Source organism: Poecile atricapillus, chromosome 16 (assembly GCF_030490865.1).
Source record: "Poecile atricapillus isolate bPoeAtr1 chromosome 16, bPoeAtr1.hap1, whole genome shotgun sequence".
Classification (NCBI taxonomy): Eukaryota; Metazoa; Chordata; class Aves; order Passeriformes; family Paridae; genus Poecile; species Poecile atricapillus.
In genome coordinates this window covers 5,537,694-5,552,051 of record NC_081264.1, presented here as the reverse complement: position 1 = coordinate 5,552,051, position 14,358 = coordinate 5,537,694, and the positions used below count along the sequence as shown (strand labels likewise).

At 41.9% G+C, this 14,358-nt stretch overlaps 1 protein-coding gene across 2 annotated transcripts in view; it reads right to left on the bottom strand.

Moving 5' to 3' along the window:
- Positions 1-2,253: 2,253 nt before the first annotated feature.
- The window catches only part of ZNRF3 (zinc and ring finger 3), a 66,181-nt gene continuing 54,076 nt past the window's right edge, over positions 2,254-14,358 (bottom strand). For both annotated transcript variants that reach the window (XM_058851204.1, XM_058851205.1), the window contains 6 exons: positions 12,720-12,851; positions 11,644-11,754; positions 10,542-10,709; positions 8,533-8,635; positions 6,082-7,827; positions 2,254-5,084 (listed from right to left, as the gene is read on the bottom strand). In XM_058851204.1, coding sequence (XP_058707187.1) covers positions 5,041-5,084; positions 6,082-7,827; positions 8,533-8,635; positions 10,542-10,709; positions 11,644-11,754; positions 12,720-12,851 — 2,304 coding nt within the window. In that variant the 3' untranslated portion in view covers positions 2,254-5,040. The remainder of the gene's footprint in view (positions 5,085-6,081; positions 7,828-8,532; positions 8,636-10,541; positions 10,710-11,643; positions 11,755-12,719; positions 12,852-14,358) is intronic.

Sequence of the window (14,358 nt, the reverse complement as noted above, 5' to 3'; positions counted from 1 at the left end):
CTGTAACAATTCTTTCAGTGTTTGCTTTGCACATTTCAGCAATGTGTAATGCTGTTTCCACTTGCTTGCAAGATTCATCTTTTCTCTAATTAATTCCTCCTGGCCAAAATAATGCTACAGTTTAAGAAACCTTCAGCAACGTTTTATGTAAACACCAGGAAACCAGTGACAAATACCAAAACTGTCTCCAGCTTTTCATGTGAAGACTCATTTTTCTTTTAGAAACACAATTGTCACAGGGGACTGGACTCTCCTCTCCTTTCTTGCCATTCCAGTTTATGAGACTCTGGCACTTTTGGTTCTTTCTGGGAACTGTTCCCTTCTTTTTTCTTGGTTGTTTCCTAAGCAGCAGTTTCATTCCCCATGAGGGAAACGTGTTTTTTATTCTGAAAGAGACACTTTTCTGTGAAGCATTTAAGTCACAGGAGCACAGTGCTTTTCACTGCAAGATAAAATATCTGGTTTCAGGTATGTTATTGTCTCCCTGGCCGGAGAATTAGGCCAAGCTGGCTCCACAGGGTATGAACGTGGCTGTCCTATTAAGGGCATTTTTTTCTTCACACTATCCAAGTAACAAACATTACCTAACAGCTGTCATAGGATTTGGCAGATGCACAGGGTATTGCAGATAGTGTTACAGGAACACCAAGTGTTACCATAATGTACAATCCCTTAAGAATAATCTGCTCCTGCTTGGCCTTTTCTGCTATATCAAGGTTCTGTGGAGGTTTGTGGTGCCCCACAGGACTCTCATTTTGTCACAACTTGTTCCTTAAACATCAAACCTGAAAAGGAACCTTCCCCCCTTGCCAAGTATCAAAATGTTCATTTTGGACAGGAAATATTTATATTTAGTCATTTTTAAAAAGCCACAACAAAGACTAGACAGAATATCCCACAGAGCTTGGCACCACACACAAGTTCAGCCAGCAGCCCACCGCTGTCTTTCATGGAGACAGAACCTGGGCTCACTGATTATTCTGTGGGACACTGAGGCTGGTGGTCTGTCCTGTTCTGAAAAGCACAATCACCTGACAGTTTTCTTCAGAACAGGAAACGAGAAAACAGAACACCAGCAGCAACAGCACACAGGGGGGTGAAGGGAGGGAAGAGAAGGGAGGTTCAGATGTGACCTCTCAAAATACGCATTACCAGCCACCCTCATAATGCTATTTGTAAAAACAAGTGTTTCATGAACTAATTTGCAGATAAAAAGCATATCTGTAATCACTGGCAATTGCAAAGATTCTGTTCACTTCATGAAAAAAGGGGCACATACTTCAACTGGGAAGCACTTGCTCCTGTTGCTTCTCCACTATTGTGCCTGTCTTCCCACACGGAGCAGGATTTTCCATTGCACCTGGGACAGGATGGGAACTCAGGCTTGAAGGGTCCCTTACTAATTAATACTCTTGAACAGTCATCCCAAATGAAGTTACCACATATGAAACAAGGAGGGTTGGAGAAGAGTAAGGCTCATTTCTTGGCTGAGTCCTGAGGTGATTAATTACAGTGCATTTGAACATGGATGAGAGACAGGGAAAATCCAGGGGATTACCAGGTAAAAATCTTTGGGAGAAGGAAGAAGCTGGAGAATCCTGAAAAAGGCTCTGTGAGTGTATCGCTGGATGGGAAATGAATAATAGATGAAGGTGAAGAGCTTACACAATAACATACAGAAATACACAAGTACATACACACACAGAGCCACACCCCCCAGGCTCCCCTCCTCTGCTGTCTGCATAAACATCTCTGATGAAATTGTGCTCTCTGCTGACAAAACGAGAACCACAGTATTGATTTTCACTTCAGCAGCACCAGTGATTCCATCTAGCTTGATTCAAGCTATTGAATATTCAAGCTATGACTTACCCAATTGTGTCCACCTGTATCATGCTCTCTCAATTTTATTTCAGGACAATAAATTACTTTTACCTGAAATTACAACAGAGTTAAGTTCCCCTGCTACAAGGAACAGGCAGGTTCCACCCATAAATGAGGACTTCTTTTAGCAGATGTGGTGTTTCTCATGTGCCTGGGGGATGCAGGGGCTTGTGTGACACCTACCCCCCCAGCCCCCCAATAATTGGTGTGCTGTGTAAAGGCATATACATATTTACCTATCTGTTATTTTTACAAAAAGGAAAAAAATGTTGTTTATTAAAGTTCATCTCCGTATATCTAGGACTATACTTTGAGGAGAACAGCTATCTACGTCCTTTCCCCCAAAACAAGAAGGACAACTCCCACATGTATATGCAATAAAACTGTATTTTTTGTGTGGTTTTGCCTTTTTTTTTTTTTTCTTTTAATACAGACATTTGTACACTTTCTTACAAAACTGCAAGTAACTACACTTGTCTTAAATCATTTTTGGTCGGCAAGTACTGTAAAATCTTTGTGTGCAATTATCATGTATTTACAGGGCCTCGTGTTAGTGATTTTCAATGATTATTACAATAATGTCACACACTCTCAACATAAGACATGGCTTAAGATAAATATATTAGTAAATAAATATTCTGAGAACATATTTCCATACATGAAATGTGCTGCTATACATATACAGAATATATACAAGATGCTTTCTAGCTTTTAAAACATTTTTAAAAATGGTAATGAAGGAGAAAGAGCCCTTTGACCATATTACAAATCTTTACAGCAAGTTTTATACAAAACAATTTTAAGTGCTATAAGACAATTTTAATTAAAAACATTTTAAATAGTGCCTCATGAGCCAAACACAACTGTTCATGTAAGTAGTAGAAAGGCATTTTGTTATAAAAACCATCTATCATGGCCAGCTAGCCTGTAAGTCTGGACAGAGTTTTCTGTTACATGTCAGACCCAGCACAGAAGGCAGGTGTAGGGTGTCTGTGGTATGGCCTGCAGAGACTTGTACCAGCAGAGATCTCCACAATGGGTGGGACCAGTAGATCTGGGATCACCATGAGCCAGAATATTCCAATCTTTAAGAACCACTTTTACCATAATATGGTGTTTTAGTTATAGAGTACAATGTATCTTAGGTGGCCTTTACAAAACACCAAGCAGAATAACCAAGCTAGTATACCATAGCTTCTACAACACATTTCTTTTTTAGTGGAGGAAGGAGAGGGTAAGACTTAAAAACAAAAAAAAAAAAATCCAAAAATCACAAACCTTCAGAGTTTGTTCTCCCAACACATACCACTTACTTCAGTCATTCAGAGAATGAATAAGTTTTTAATAAGCTTTATACACAGAAAACGTGTTTATTGAAACTTTTCTTTTAATCTTATACCCAGATATTGCCTTGTATTAATTCTCTGAACAGCTGAATTTTGGTGCTTGTAGACTGAAAAGATGTAATGTGAATTCCTTTAGATGGAACTTGTTTCCTAACTTACCGGGTATGGAAGCAAAAGGAAATAGAATAATGTATTTATTATTTCTTAAATGTTTCCATTTTTTAAAATAGTTCATTTGGGACTACAGAGAATACAAGTTAGCTTTGCTGGGTCTCACAACCAGCCCAGTGCTGTCAAGGACATTGCTTTGGCAGAATATGAAGTGTACATCTCTATTTCACGTCTTTGAAGTACCTCCAAAGTGTAGTGAACTTAGGACAAATCTTTTCAGAAGACTGGCACTGTGGGCATTAAATACTTAGTTTCCCTTTAGAAGAATTCCTGCTGTGAATACACCACAGGATGACACTGTGTCCTCAGGCACATGCAGCATGACAGGCAATTTAACCCATGCTATGGTAGCCTCTTACTCAGAAGCTGCTGTTTCCACAGGAAACAATTGCTATCAGAAGTGACGACATACATTATCTCATGATAACAAACATCCCCACTAGGACAAGAACAAGAACAAAAGTATGTGCCCAGGCTAATGGGGTACAGAGAGCACTCTGTACACAAGACAAAAATGAAGCACAACCGGCTGGGCCCAAGAAACCTTTAAAATGGATCAATCTATGGAAGCTACATCAACCACAGCAAAGAAGAAAACAATGATTAAACCAAGTCCCTCACTTTCCCACACGCACAAAAGGTGACAAGCACTGCTTCCCTTAGGCATGCTTGCAGCCTGTAAGGAAACAAGCCCTGTTTCCAAAATGAGCCAGCAAAGCTGCAAGCACACTGCAAGCTGTTTTCCTGCACATGCCAGCATTCCTCACAGCTGTAACAGGGGCTACAGGTGCCTGAAAAACTTCCTATGGAAGGAAAAGTTCATTACCTACAAAGGTAATAATACCCTTTCTAAGCACTTTGTTCGAGCATCTGCTTGAGGGAGAGGTCCCCAGCATTCTTCACTGGTCAGAAGATACAATGAGGTGCACGGTTTAAATACAGGAAGTGAGGAAGAGAACATTCTGAGCTATCAGTTTCCTTACCCCCACTCTGTTAAAACTAATCCTAATGGCAGGACACCTTCCTAGCCAAACCATCAGGGCAGCATGAAAGGGGGGAGAAGGGAAGAGGAGAAAGGAGACAGTCCAATGCCTCACCTCCCTCAAAAATCGCTCTCGTAACTTGCTGGCTGCTAGGATTTGCTACTGGGATTAGTCAGTATCTGAGCATCCATTCAGCAGCTGTATCCCTCTGGATTACTATATTTCAAGGTGCTATCTGGTTTCTAAGGCAGGTGTAGCCCTGAGCTTATCAAAGGCTGGACTCCTTCAAGTAGGAGATAACAGCATCTACACATAGCCTGGCTTATTTAACACACTGTGTTACCTCTCAGCAAGAGGTCACTTCTAAAAAGAAAATATAAATAACACTTTGTCATTAATATAGAAATGGCACTAGAGCTCAGAAATGCTCCACACCATGTCCCACATGGGCTTTGCACACAAATCAAGGCCTGAAGGCTTCAGGCAGGAGGGACAAAGGAGACAATCAAACTGATGTGAACACAGAGGAAGCAGGGGAGGGACTTCTCCACATTACCACTTTTGTGTGTTTGTCAAAGCTTAAAAAAAATTAAGTCCATGAGAATCTGGAGTCTCTGATAAGCTCCGCTTCTCCATCTGGGATCATCTGGACAGGTCTAGTCACTCATTTGGCTCCTCTCCAAGGGATGAGATCCAGCACCTAAAGGATAAAGAAAACTAAGGAACATTGCATCTAGAATATTGCATACAGTTTTGGGCCCCCAGAACAAGACACTCACTGACTGGAGTTTTGCAGAGAGCCAAGATGCTCAGAGGGCTGGAGCACTTGGTGTGAAGAGGCTGAGGGATCTGGGCTGTTCAGCCTGCAGTCAAGGCATCCCTAGCAGCTTTGCAAAAACTACCTGGAGGTTGTCCCAGTCATGAAACCGCAGTCTTCACAGACATGCATTCTGAACAAGAGGTGAGGAAGTTGAGATGTTCAGACTGGATACAAGGAAAATCTTTTGACTATAACGGCAGTCAAGCACAGCCACAGGAGTCCAGAAAGGGACTGCACTCTGTGTCCCTGAAGGTTTAACCAGCCTGACTGGATAAATTTGGTCTGACTAAATCTGGTCTCAGCTTGTTCTGCTTAGAGCAGGGGGTTGGACTAGATTACGGCCCTTCCAAACTAGACCACCTTGTGATTCTATCAACACCCTTTAAAATAACCCTGGCAAGGCAGGTAAGAAACATCCCTCACTTTCTGTGAGTGGTTATTTTTTCCCCTTGTCTACGTCCACAGCAGAGACTTTCCCACATACTCTTCTATGGCAATTCCAAGATTTTCACCTTTTTTAAAAAAACCCTTCAGCTTGTCTGTCGTCTCTCAGAGTGGCCTTGCCTGCTTAGGCAACTCACCACAGCTGCCACAACTAGCACAGTGTCCCTTGCTGTAGGAACTCTAATGAAGGCCCCTCCCCACAAAAGATGAGCATGAAAGCTTTTATAGGGTTAATTAGTAAGCTATCATCTCCTCCTCAGCTTTGACCAAATGAGAACAGGGAATAATACTTTGGGGTGAATGGTTACTCAATAACCTGCCCTTATGTGAAGGATAGAGTAACCTTTATGGCTGCAGGTACCTAGGTAGCTGGCAGCATTTCATACACTAACACAGAAAGATAGCAAGTAATCAAAAAAAGCACATATGTTACCTGTGGCCTTTGTGGTCATCATAAGCTTCTGTGAGTTCAGAGTGGGACTGGGAAAGGGCATTCCAGTTTCCTCCTCCTGAGAGTAGTTCTGCCGCAGGAATGATGATGCCTCATAGCACACCTCCCTCTCCACCTGTACCTCTCCAATACCTTGACAGTGCAGGTAAGTGTCTAGCTCAGGTGTTCCATCCCAGGAGCTACAGCCTCCTATGTGGGTCCCTTGGTGCTCTGGCGGTAGAATCAGCTCACAGTCTCTGTCTTCAGGAATTATGGGAATGCGTTGACCCAGATCACATACACCCTTACAGCAGTTTGGCATGGTGTCATCAGGAAGCGTGTACTGCACATTCACTGCATAGTCTTCTGTATAGCAGCCACCACCTCCACTGCCACTGTTGCTACTACAGGCTACCTGCTTCTCTTCATAGAAGCAGCAGGGCAACCCCTCATATTTTACCCCATCTGTCCTATGTAAGTGGTCTGAGTTAATACTGTACAAGCCTGGGGTGTTCCCTGACTGTGGTTCAATTCCTTGGCCACATGTCCCCCAAAGTGGGGAGCTAAGGAAGAGTGCACTACAGTCAGCTGTCCCACTGCTAGGCTCCAGGGCAGAGTGCTGGAATTCAAAGCAGCATGCGCATGCCTGCTCTGAAATCGACCCTGCTATCTCTGGATTCTTCCAGTTCCTTTTAACATCCAAGGCAGCACCAGGAGCGGCCTCAGGTCCTCCCTCTGAGGTAGTGCCATTTGGATCCCTGTGCTCTAGTGAGGAATTACTGCTATAGTTCATATCCATGCTGCAATTAGACAGTTGGTCCCCTGAGGAAGAAGCTGGCACAGGCCGGCAGTCAGCACCCACCATACCATGACCGTGAGCTGCAAGCTCGTCCTGGTGGGGGCCCTCCAAAAGCACAATTGCACCCCTGTTTGCACCACCAACCTCACCCGCTCGGCAAGGGCTCCTACTGCGGTAAACGTACGGGTCATAGTCACTGCTCAAAGAGCTGCGGAAGGTGGAGCAGCTCCCGTAAACCCCCTGGTTACTGACCTCGGTGCAGTCAACCATGGAATCACTGGAGGAGCAGTGGCACTGACCAGAACTGCTGCTGCTGCTGTCACTCCCGGGGCAGTCAGCCAAATACCCACTGCACACTGAGCGATGACCGTGATAGCAGCTAAAGCTGGAAGTACTGCCACTCTCCAAGCGGGACGAGGGCATTACATGTACCACAGGAGGGAAAAGCATGCTGCTACCAGGCTGAAAGGCACGGGAAGGACCCTTTGAGGAAATGCCAGCTGGAAGCTGTCCATCTTGCTCAGGGTAACTAAGGCCTTGGAAGTAGTAGTGCTGATACATGGTCTCGTATCGGGAAAAGCACGCCGCTTTGGAAAAGTTGCGTCCACCAAACTTGGGTCTTCGGAAGTTGTGAGCTGGAGAGTAAGCCCTGTGCTCCAGGCTGCAGTGATGTGTGTTTAAAGCATGGTCCAAATGAATGGGCTGATAACTGCGAATATAGGCTGGGGACGGGGTTTGGTAGAGGCTCTGTTCACCGTGTCGCTCAACTGTCAGCAAGGTGATGGGGTTTCCGTGAGGGTCCATGCTTGTCCGAGTGGGATACGCTGTTATCTGGCTCGCTCTGTGCACTCGGCCCGGGTAGTGGACAGGCAGAATCACCCTCTGCTGCCGGCCGCGTGCTGGGTTGATGGATTCCAGACAGATTGGAGCTGCATTCCCCTTCTTCTGTTCTGAATGAGAGAAATAAGAATGCAGAAGTAGAACTAGTAGGGAATAAAATGGAATATACTTTATGCAAGAAAGAAGGATATTTTTTTTTCCCCTGTCATTACATTATGCACCAATTTTTTACACAGAAGGAAATAAGAGCAAAACAAAAGTCAAAAGCATGTCTGGAAACCATTGAAACACTCAAAATGTATTTGCTTAAAAAGCAAAAGAAGTGAATTTATTTCAGATACTGTTCTCATGTATACAAAATCTTTTGCTTACATCTTGCAGAGGCTGAGGGAGACTGGAAGTCATTGCTCAAATTGTCACTTTACACATTTTTACATAAATGTGCAGCGACAGAAAACTTTCTTAAGACAGAGGAAATGAAAGCAGGAAGAGGGCAAGTAAGGGAAACCACATTCCAAATTACAACACCATGGAAAAATAAAAGCCCATACACTGTTTTCTTTGTAATTCCCGAGGGAAAACATATCCTTGCACTCAGGGCTGCACAACACTGCCCTCAGCTGGGCATCATCCCCACCCCAAGGTTATGCCAGAGGCACTCAGCTGCTCTCAAAGAGTTTGGGGCCAACTGTATTTCCAGGGCTGTGTCACAATAACTGAGAGCTCCATGGAGATTCACAAAGAGGCACAATTTTAATTTCACCTTTTAAGTTGTCTGAAACAACACACCAGAGCATCCACACTGCAGCACTTACCTATGATGTTATGGCGGCAGTGAGGGCAGGTGTGATGCTGCAGCAGCCAAGGATCCACACATTTCTTGTGGAATCGGTGAGTGCAAGGAATGACACGCAGCTCCTAAAGAAACAGATGAAGGACCATGAAAAAGCACTTCCTCTTAACAAGTGAATTTTTCACAGTTTGTTCCTAGTTTTTTCAATCTGGCTACTAAATGGAGCAATTCCTAGTCTTGAAGTGCTAAGAAGGAAAAAAATGGCATCAAGACAGCCAAGAGCACAACAGCTAGTTGTGCTAGCTAGTGCTCAGCTGTCTCTAAAACAATAGTCTGCAGGCACCTTAGAACTCCATGCAGATATAGGACATTTCTTTAGGACACTTTTTGTAGTATGTCTGTATGACCCAATACCTTTAAGAAGGCCATCACGAAAGTTTTCCTTAATATATTAAATGAATTAAAAAAAAAAAACCAACAAAACAAGAGTAATGATGTACCTTTCCTACATTTATTCACAATGGAAAACACTCAGGTAACAGCAAAACCAAGACAGTTTATGATATTTTTTCCCTTGCCCAGGACTCTTATCCTTCAGCTATGATCTGTTTACAGGATTTCCTGAGCCTAATGGATGTCTCAGAAATCTGCAACAAATCTTTCTTCCAAGTACTGCTCATGTCTCCCCATGAGCTTAGGTTTTTTATTTCTAACATGCTTTGGAAGGAGTTCCACAGAACTACTACCTCCTGGTGGAGAAACACCACACAGCTTTGTATTCCCCGCCATCCCCAAGTAATCTGGATCTAAAGAGCCGACTCAATCATTTGGGTTTTTTTACAGAAACCATTCAAAATATTTGCCCATTTTGTGACTATCCTTTCCTGAAGCACTTTTGATTCCATTCTGTATCTTTTGTGAGGTGAGGTCAGAAGTACACAGTACTCAAAGTGAGAACATGACAAAACTTACACTGTGGTGTAATTATGTTTTCTGTTCAGTTCTCTAGACTTTCCCATCTCATATCTAGTATCTGATTTGCCTTTTCAACTGCCACAAAGCAGTTAAACTGCCACCAATTTATTTTCACAAAGCTATCTAAAGCAGCAAGATCTTGTTCTTGAATAGCAATGCTCAGTTCCCAACCCATCCCTGATACATGTGAAGCTCTTCCCTATGTCTCACTTCAAGCTGAAGTTCATGTCTGAATTTCCTCTCCAGTCAGTCTGTACAACTCTTTTTAAGTCCTTGTCTCCCTTAATCCTTGCTACTCTTAATAATTTCCAATCAACTAACTTCATTAAACTTTCTATTTGTACCTTGCAGCACTCAAATATGCAGCTGGTATTTTCTATTGCCCTAAAAATTATGACTCTTTTATGGATAATTTCAAAATAAAATGTCCTCACACAATCTTTCTTATGGAAATTGAGAGTTGTGAATATTGACTGCCTCTATTTTATTTATTTTAAGAAGCCCATTTTCTATTTCACCCTTTCTTTCATTGCTTCCTCTGGGTAGAACTGTCATGGACACCAAGCCCTGATATCAATAAAGTGATAGTAACTGAGGAGTGAAAAAACTGCTGCTGAATGTTTTGACCTCTCTTCCTTCTCCTCCTTTAGTTTTCCAGCAGTGCTGTGTACTTGACATTTTAAAGACAGGGTGCCATCAAATCTTGAAAAGCAAAATGCTACGGATATTCCTTACCTCCAATGGAGCTTGCATGCATCATCTTTGTGCATGACTTGTCAAATTAACCCAGAGAAACAACTGCTGAGGCAACCCTGACTTCTTTGTGACTTGTTCTTCAGAAATGCAAGAACAGTGGAGCTAGCAACTTGCAAATGGGATCCTGCACCTCTCACTTTGGAGCATGTATAATTCAGAGCTGCAGGATGCAGCTGAGGCAAAGTTGGCTGCTCGGTGTAATCACCTCAGCACACAATGTACCCAACAGCCAGCCACGTACCACAGTGCTAAAACCACCTCCATTCCCAGCCCGTGGTGAAGAAACCTTTCATCCTTTACCTCCCCATCAATGTACTTCTCCAAGCAGATGGCACAGTCAGAGGTGGAGCTGCTACTGAGTGTATCCAGTGCTCCACAGTTACTTTCTCGGTGTCCCTTACTTTTGGACTTAAACTTCCTGGTCTCCATTTTCTCCAGTGCTTGCACTGCAAGCCTGTTCATGGAATTCTACATGAGAAGAAAGGAAAAAAAAAAAAGAAAAGAAAAAAGGAAAAAAAAAAGCCAATGCTGCTGTGTAAGGGACTAGAGTGCAGTAGCAGAGAACACCACCATTACATATCTAACATGTCAGGCCCAACTGATGTATAATTTCTTAAATTAAACAAAGAGAAGGGTAACTAGAATTCAGACCAGAAGCCTCATGAAAAGAATGTATGCCACATGCAGAAGTGAGAATGATAAACTACTCTGAATTAGAACTGGGTGAAGGTACTGACAAATGAGATACACTGCAACTGCTCAATTGATAAGCAGCAACTACTCAAGCCAACATATAAAACTTGGCCAGGAACTTTTTCTTCTATGTCAGTATTGACTGTAATGCCCCAATATGCTGTTATCACCACATTACCTGGAGCAATACTTGAGAAAGGGACTGAAATGAAATATTTTAAGTTAGCTGTATCATTTCCTCCAGTACAAACTCAAAGTATGTCACCTGGAATTTCTCCTAACTAAACTTTTTACCTTGAAACCCCCCCCATTTCAATAGATGTTATCCTATTGAAAAGATTTGTGATTTATTTTTGATCCTCTCCACAATACAGCAGCAAGAGTCTGGACTCATTTAGAAGCATACCAGTGCTGCTGATAACCTGTGAACAACCAGAAATGCTCTTTCTTCCCAGTGGCTAAGTGGACTGCTTCTGTACTGTTTTCACTTCAGGATTTAACTGAACAAACATCATAGGTCAATGTAAATCTCCTTTAAAGATATTTACAAGTTCTTCTAAAGGCCTACACACATGGATAAAACCACAGAGCCACCAAGATGGCAGTTATAAGTGAGCATCCTGCATTTCTAAAAGTTGTGAGCACATTTCAGGACAAAGTAAGAGAAGCTAACTTTTAGCATTCGGTGAATTCCCATTACTGTTCTTACCTGACTACGTCGCTGTTTCAGTTTGATCTTGACAAGAAGAATGAGGCAAACAAGAGACACAACCACAAAGAAGGCCAGGAAAATTCCCATATCAAAGTACTCGGTGGGTTGCTTAAAAATTAAAACAATGGCATTATTTTTCCTTCCTTTAGATCATACTCAAATCTGTTGTTTCTTTCTAACTTCTCAGAAGCCATTGCCAACTGTACATGGTCATAATGGCAGAAGTCAGAGTACACATTGTTCTGTTCATTAACTGGGATTCTATGAGACAAAACCTGTGTTTCACGTGCCACTGCAAGTGAATGGAATACACAGAATGCCAATCATGAGATGTCAAGTTTACAGTCTCTGAACTGCAAAATCCAGGTTTTTTAACTCAGTGAATCACACCAAAACAAATTCTTATAGCTTACTGGGTTGCTTATGCAAGTAAGTGACTGAAAACCAACATCTGAATTTTCAAAAAATGGCCCACTTCTCAAATACATTTTTTAACAGAAGGATTCCATTAAAGAAAAAAAAAAACAAAACAAACCCCGAAACCAAAGTGGTAACTGGGACATGGATGACCTCTAGTTTTGTTCTTCTATAAGCTGTATGTAGAGTGTCAGGGAAAAAAAGTCTAGAAAAACTGTTTTATATTACAATTACAAATATCATATATTCTCATAGTTAATCAGATAATATCATAATTCATCCATGTTTAAAATACTACACAGAATTATTAGTTAACATTGGGCAAGCCACCTTCCAAAACTGAACCATCAGGAGTGTACAACAACTAAGTTACTTAATCAAGAAAAACTTCTACTGTGTAATTTTTTTAGCCATTTCTATACTCAAAAGCATCCTTCTGAAAGACAGCAGATGCCACATTGTGGATTCCATACTTACACCAGGTGCAGCTGCTTGTCCACCGTGCAGTTACTCAGTTTATTTAGGTCAACAGAATTTCACATGTATTAATGCACATAAGGAGCATCAGAACATCTTCACCCCCAGTGTAGTGAACAAGCCCTGCCTGCAGTAACAACAGCACTGTGATACCCAGAGAAAGGATCTGAAAGTCTCACCCGTGGGGGGCGATGCTGAATCCTGGCCCGTGCCACTTTCTGCTTGTTAACTATGTTCATTAGCTTGACAGCATCAGCACCTTTCACATACACCACTGGTCTCTTCAGAGGGTCCTCTGAGCCCTGGTTCAGCTAGAACAAAAGAAAAGAGTCTGATCAAAAGGCATGTTTCAGGATAACTGCTTTCCTTCTGGACAATGCAGAGAACGGTTAAGGACTATGAACATGGAATTGATTTCAAGCACCGATTGTTCTCTTCTAGCACAGACCTTTAGTTAAGTATTCTACAGAATTAAACCTGAATTGAACTTTTGACTTATGCTGCCTTATTTACTTTTATGGACCAAAACTAAGATTAAGGATAAGCAAATGCTATTTCTGAACTGCAGCTTTAACTCGGCTGCATTATGTATCAGTGCAGATATCAATTTTGTAATGTTAAATTTCACGATGAGGAAGAATAAAAATCTGCACATTCCAAAGAAATTGTCCCTGCTACATTTTATCAATCTTTCAATTTCAACATTATTCACATATAAATCTATTCAGCTTTCTGAACAATCTCATATCAGAGTTCTGCCTTTCAGGCTCTTTGTACCTAGCCAAGTTAAGTTAGTAACTTCTGATGTTTATCTCTACAAACTCATTCAAAATTACTTGAGTTCTAGCAACCATGAGACCTATTGACTACAGGATGAGGGGCCTCAAAGAGTAAAGTATTTCAGTAGACTACACAATTCACCCTGAAACTTCCTTCCACGTCCAGCTATGTTTTGTCAAAAAGGCCAGATCATAGAATCAGAAAATAATGTGTGTGGGAAGGCATGTCATGAGCCCAACTTCCTGGTAAAGGCATGGTCAACTATGACATCAAATCAGGCTTCTCACGGCTTTATCCAGACAGATGTTGAACACCTTCAAGTGTAGACAATGTGCAACTCCTCTGGCCAACTAATCCAGAAAAACAATCTGCTAAATTATATACCAGAGAGAGTAATAACTAGACAAGAGAACTGTTCTGTTAAAAAATGGCACCAACACGATAAATTCATCTAGCTTATTCTGACTTACAAGAAAAACACAAGTACAGAGGCTGGTTGATACAAAACAAACAATGCACTGACAAGCAGATGGAAATGGTACAGGGGAAAGGAATGAGATGACAGGAGTGTGAGCAAATAGAATAAGAGTATCTTATGGCTGAGATTAACATATCTGCATTGTTGACAGCTACCTGTTAGTTCTGGCTAAACCATGTAGAAATTACCAGCTGACTGGTCCATCATCCTGATTAAAGGACTCTACTTAAACTGACCAGGTAATGATAACAGATTTCATTGAGACTTAAAAACTGATTCTCCCTAGTATCTGATGGATTTTCTGAGAACACTGAGCAAACTACTTTTAAGGCAGGTATCTTGTGATGACCTAAAAACTAACTGAAGTATCCAGGGATCCTATGTGTCTACATGCCTTGTTGGCCTAGGGCCAAATCCAAATGCAGTCCTGTTCCCAGACACATAACCCTCTCATGATTTCTCATCTAAGAGAGAATTCTCCCAGCTCCTCAGTCATTTTTGCACATTGTCAAATTCTTGCTAAACATGATGCTCTGGGTGCTGTTACTTGTCTTCAAATA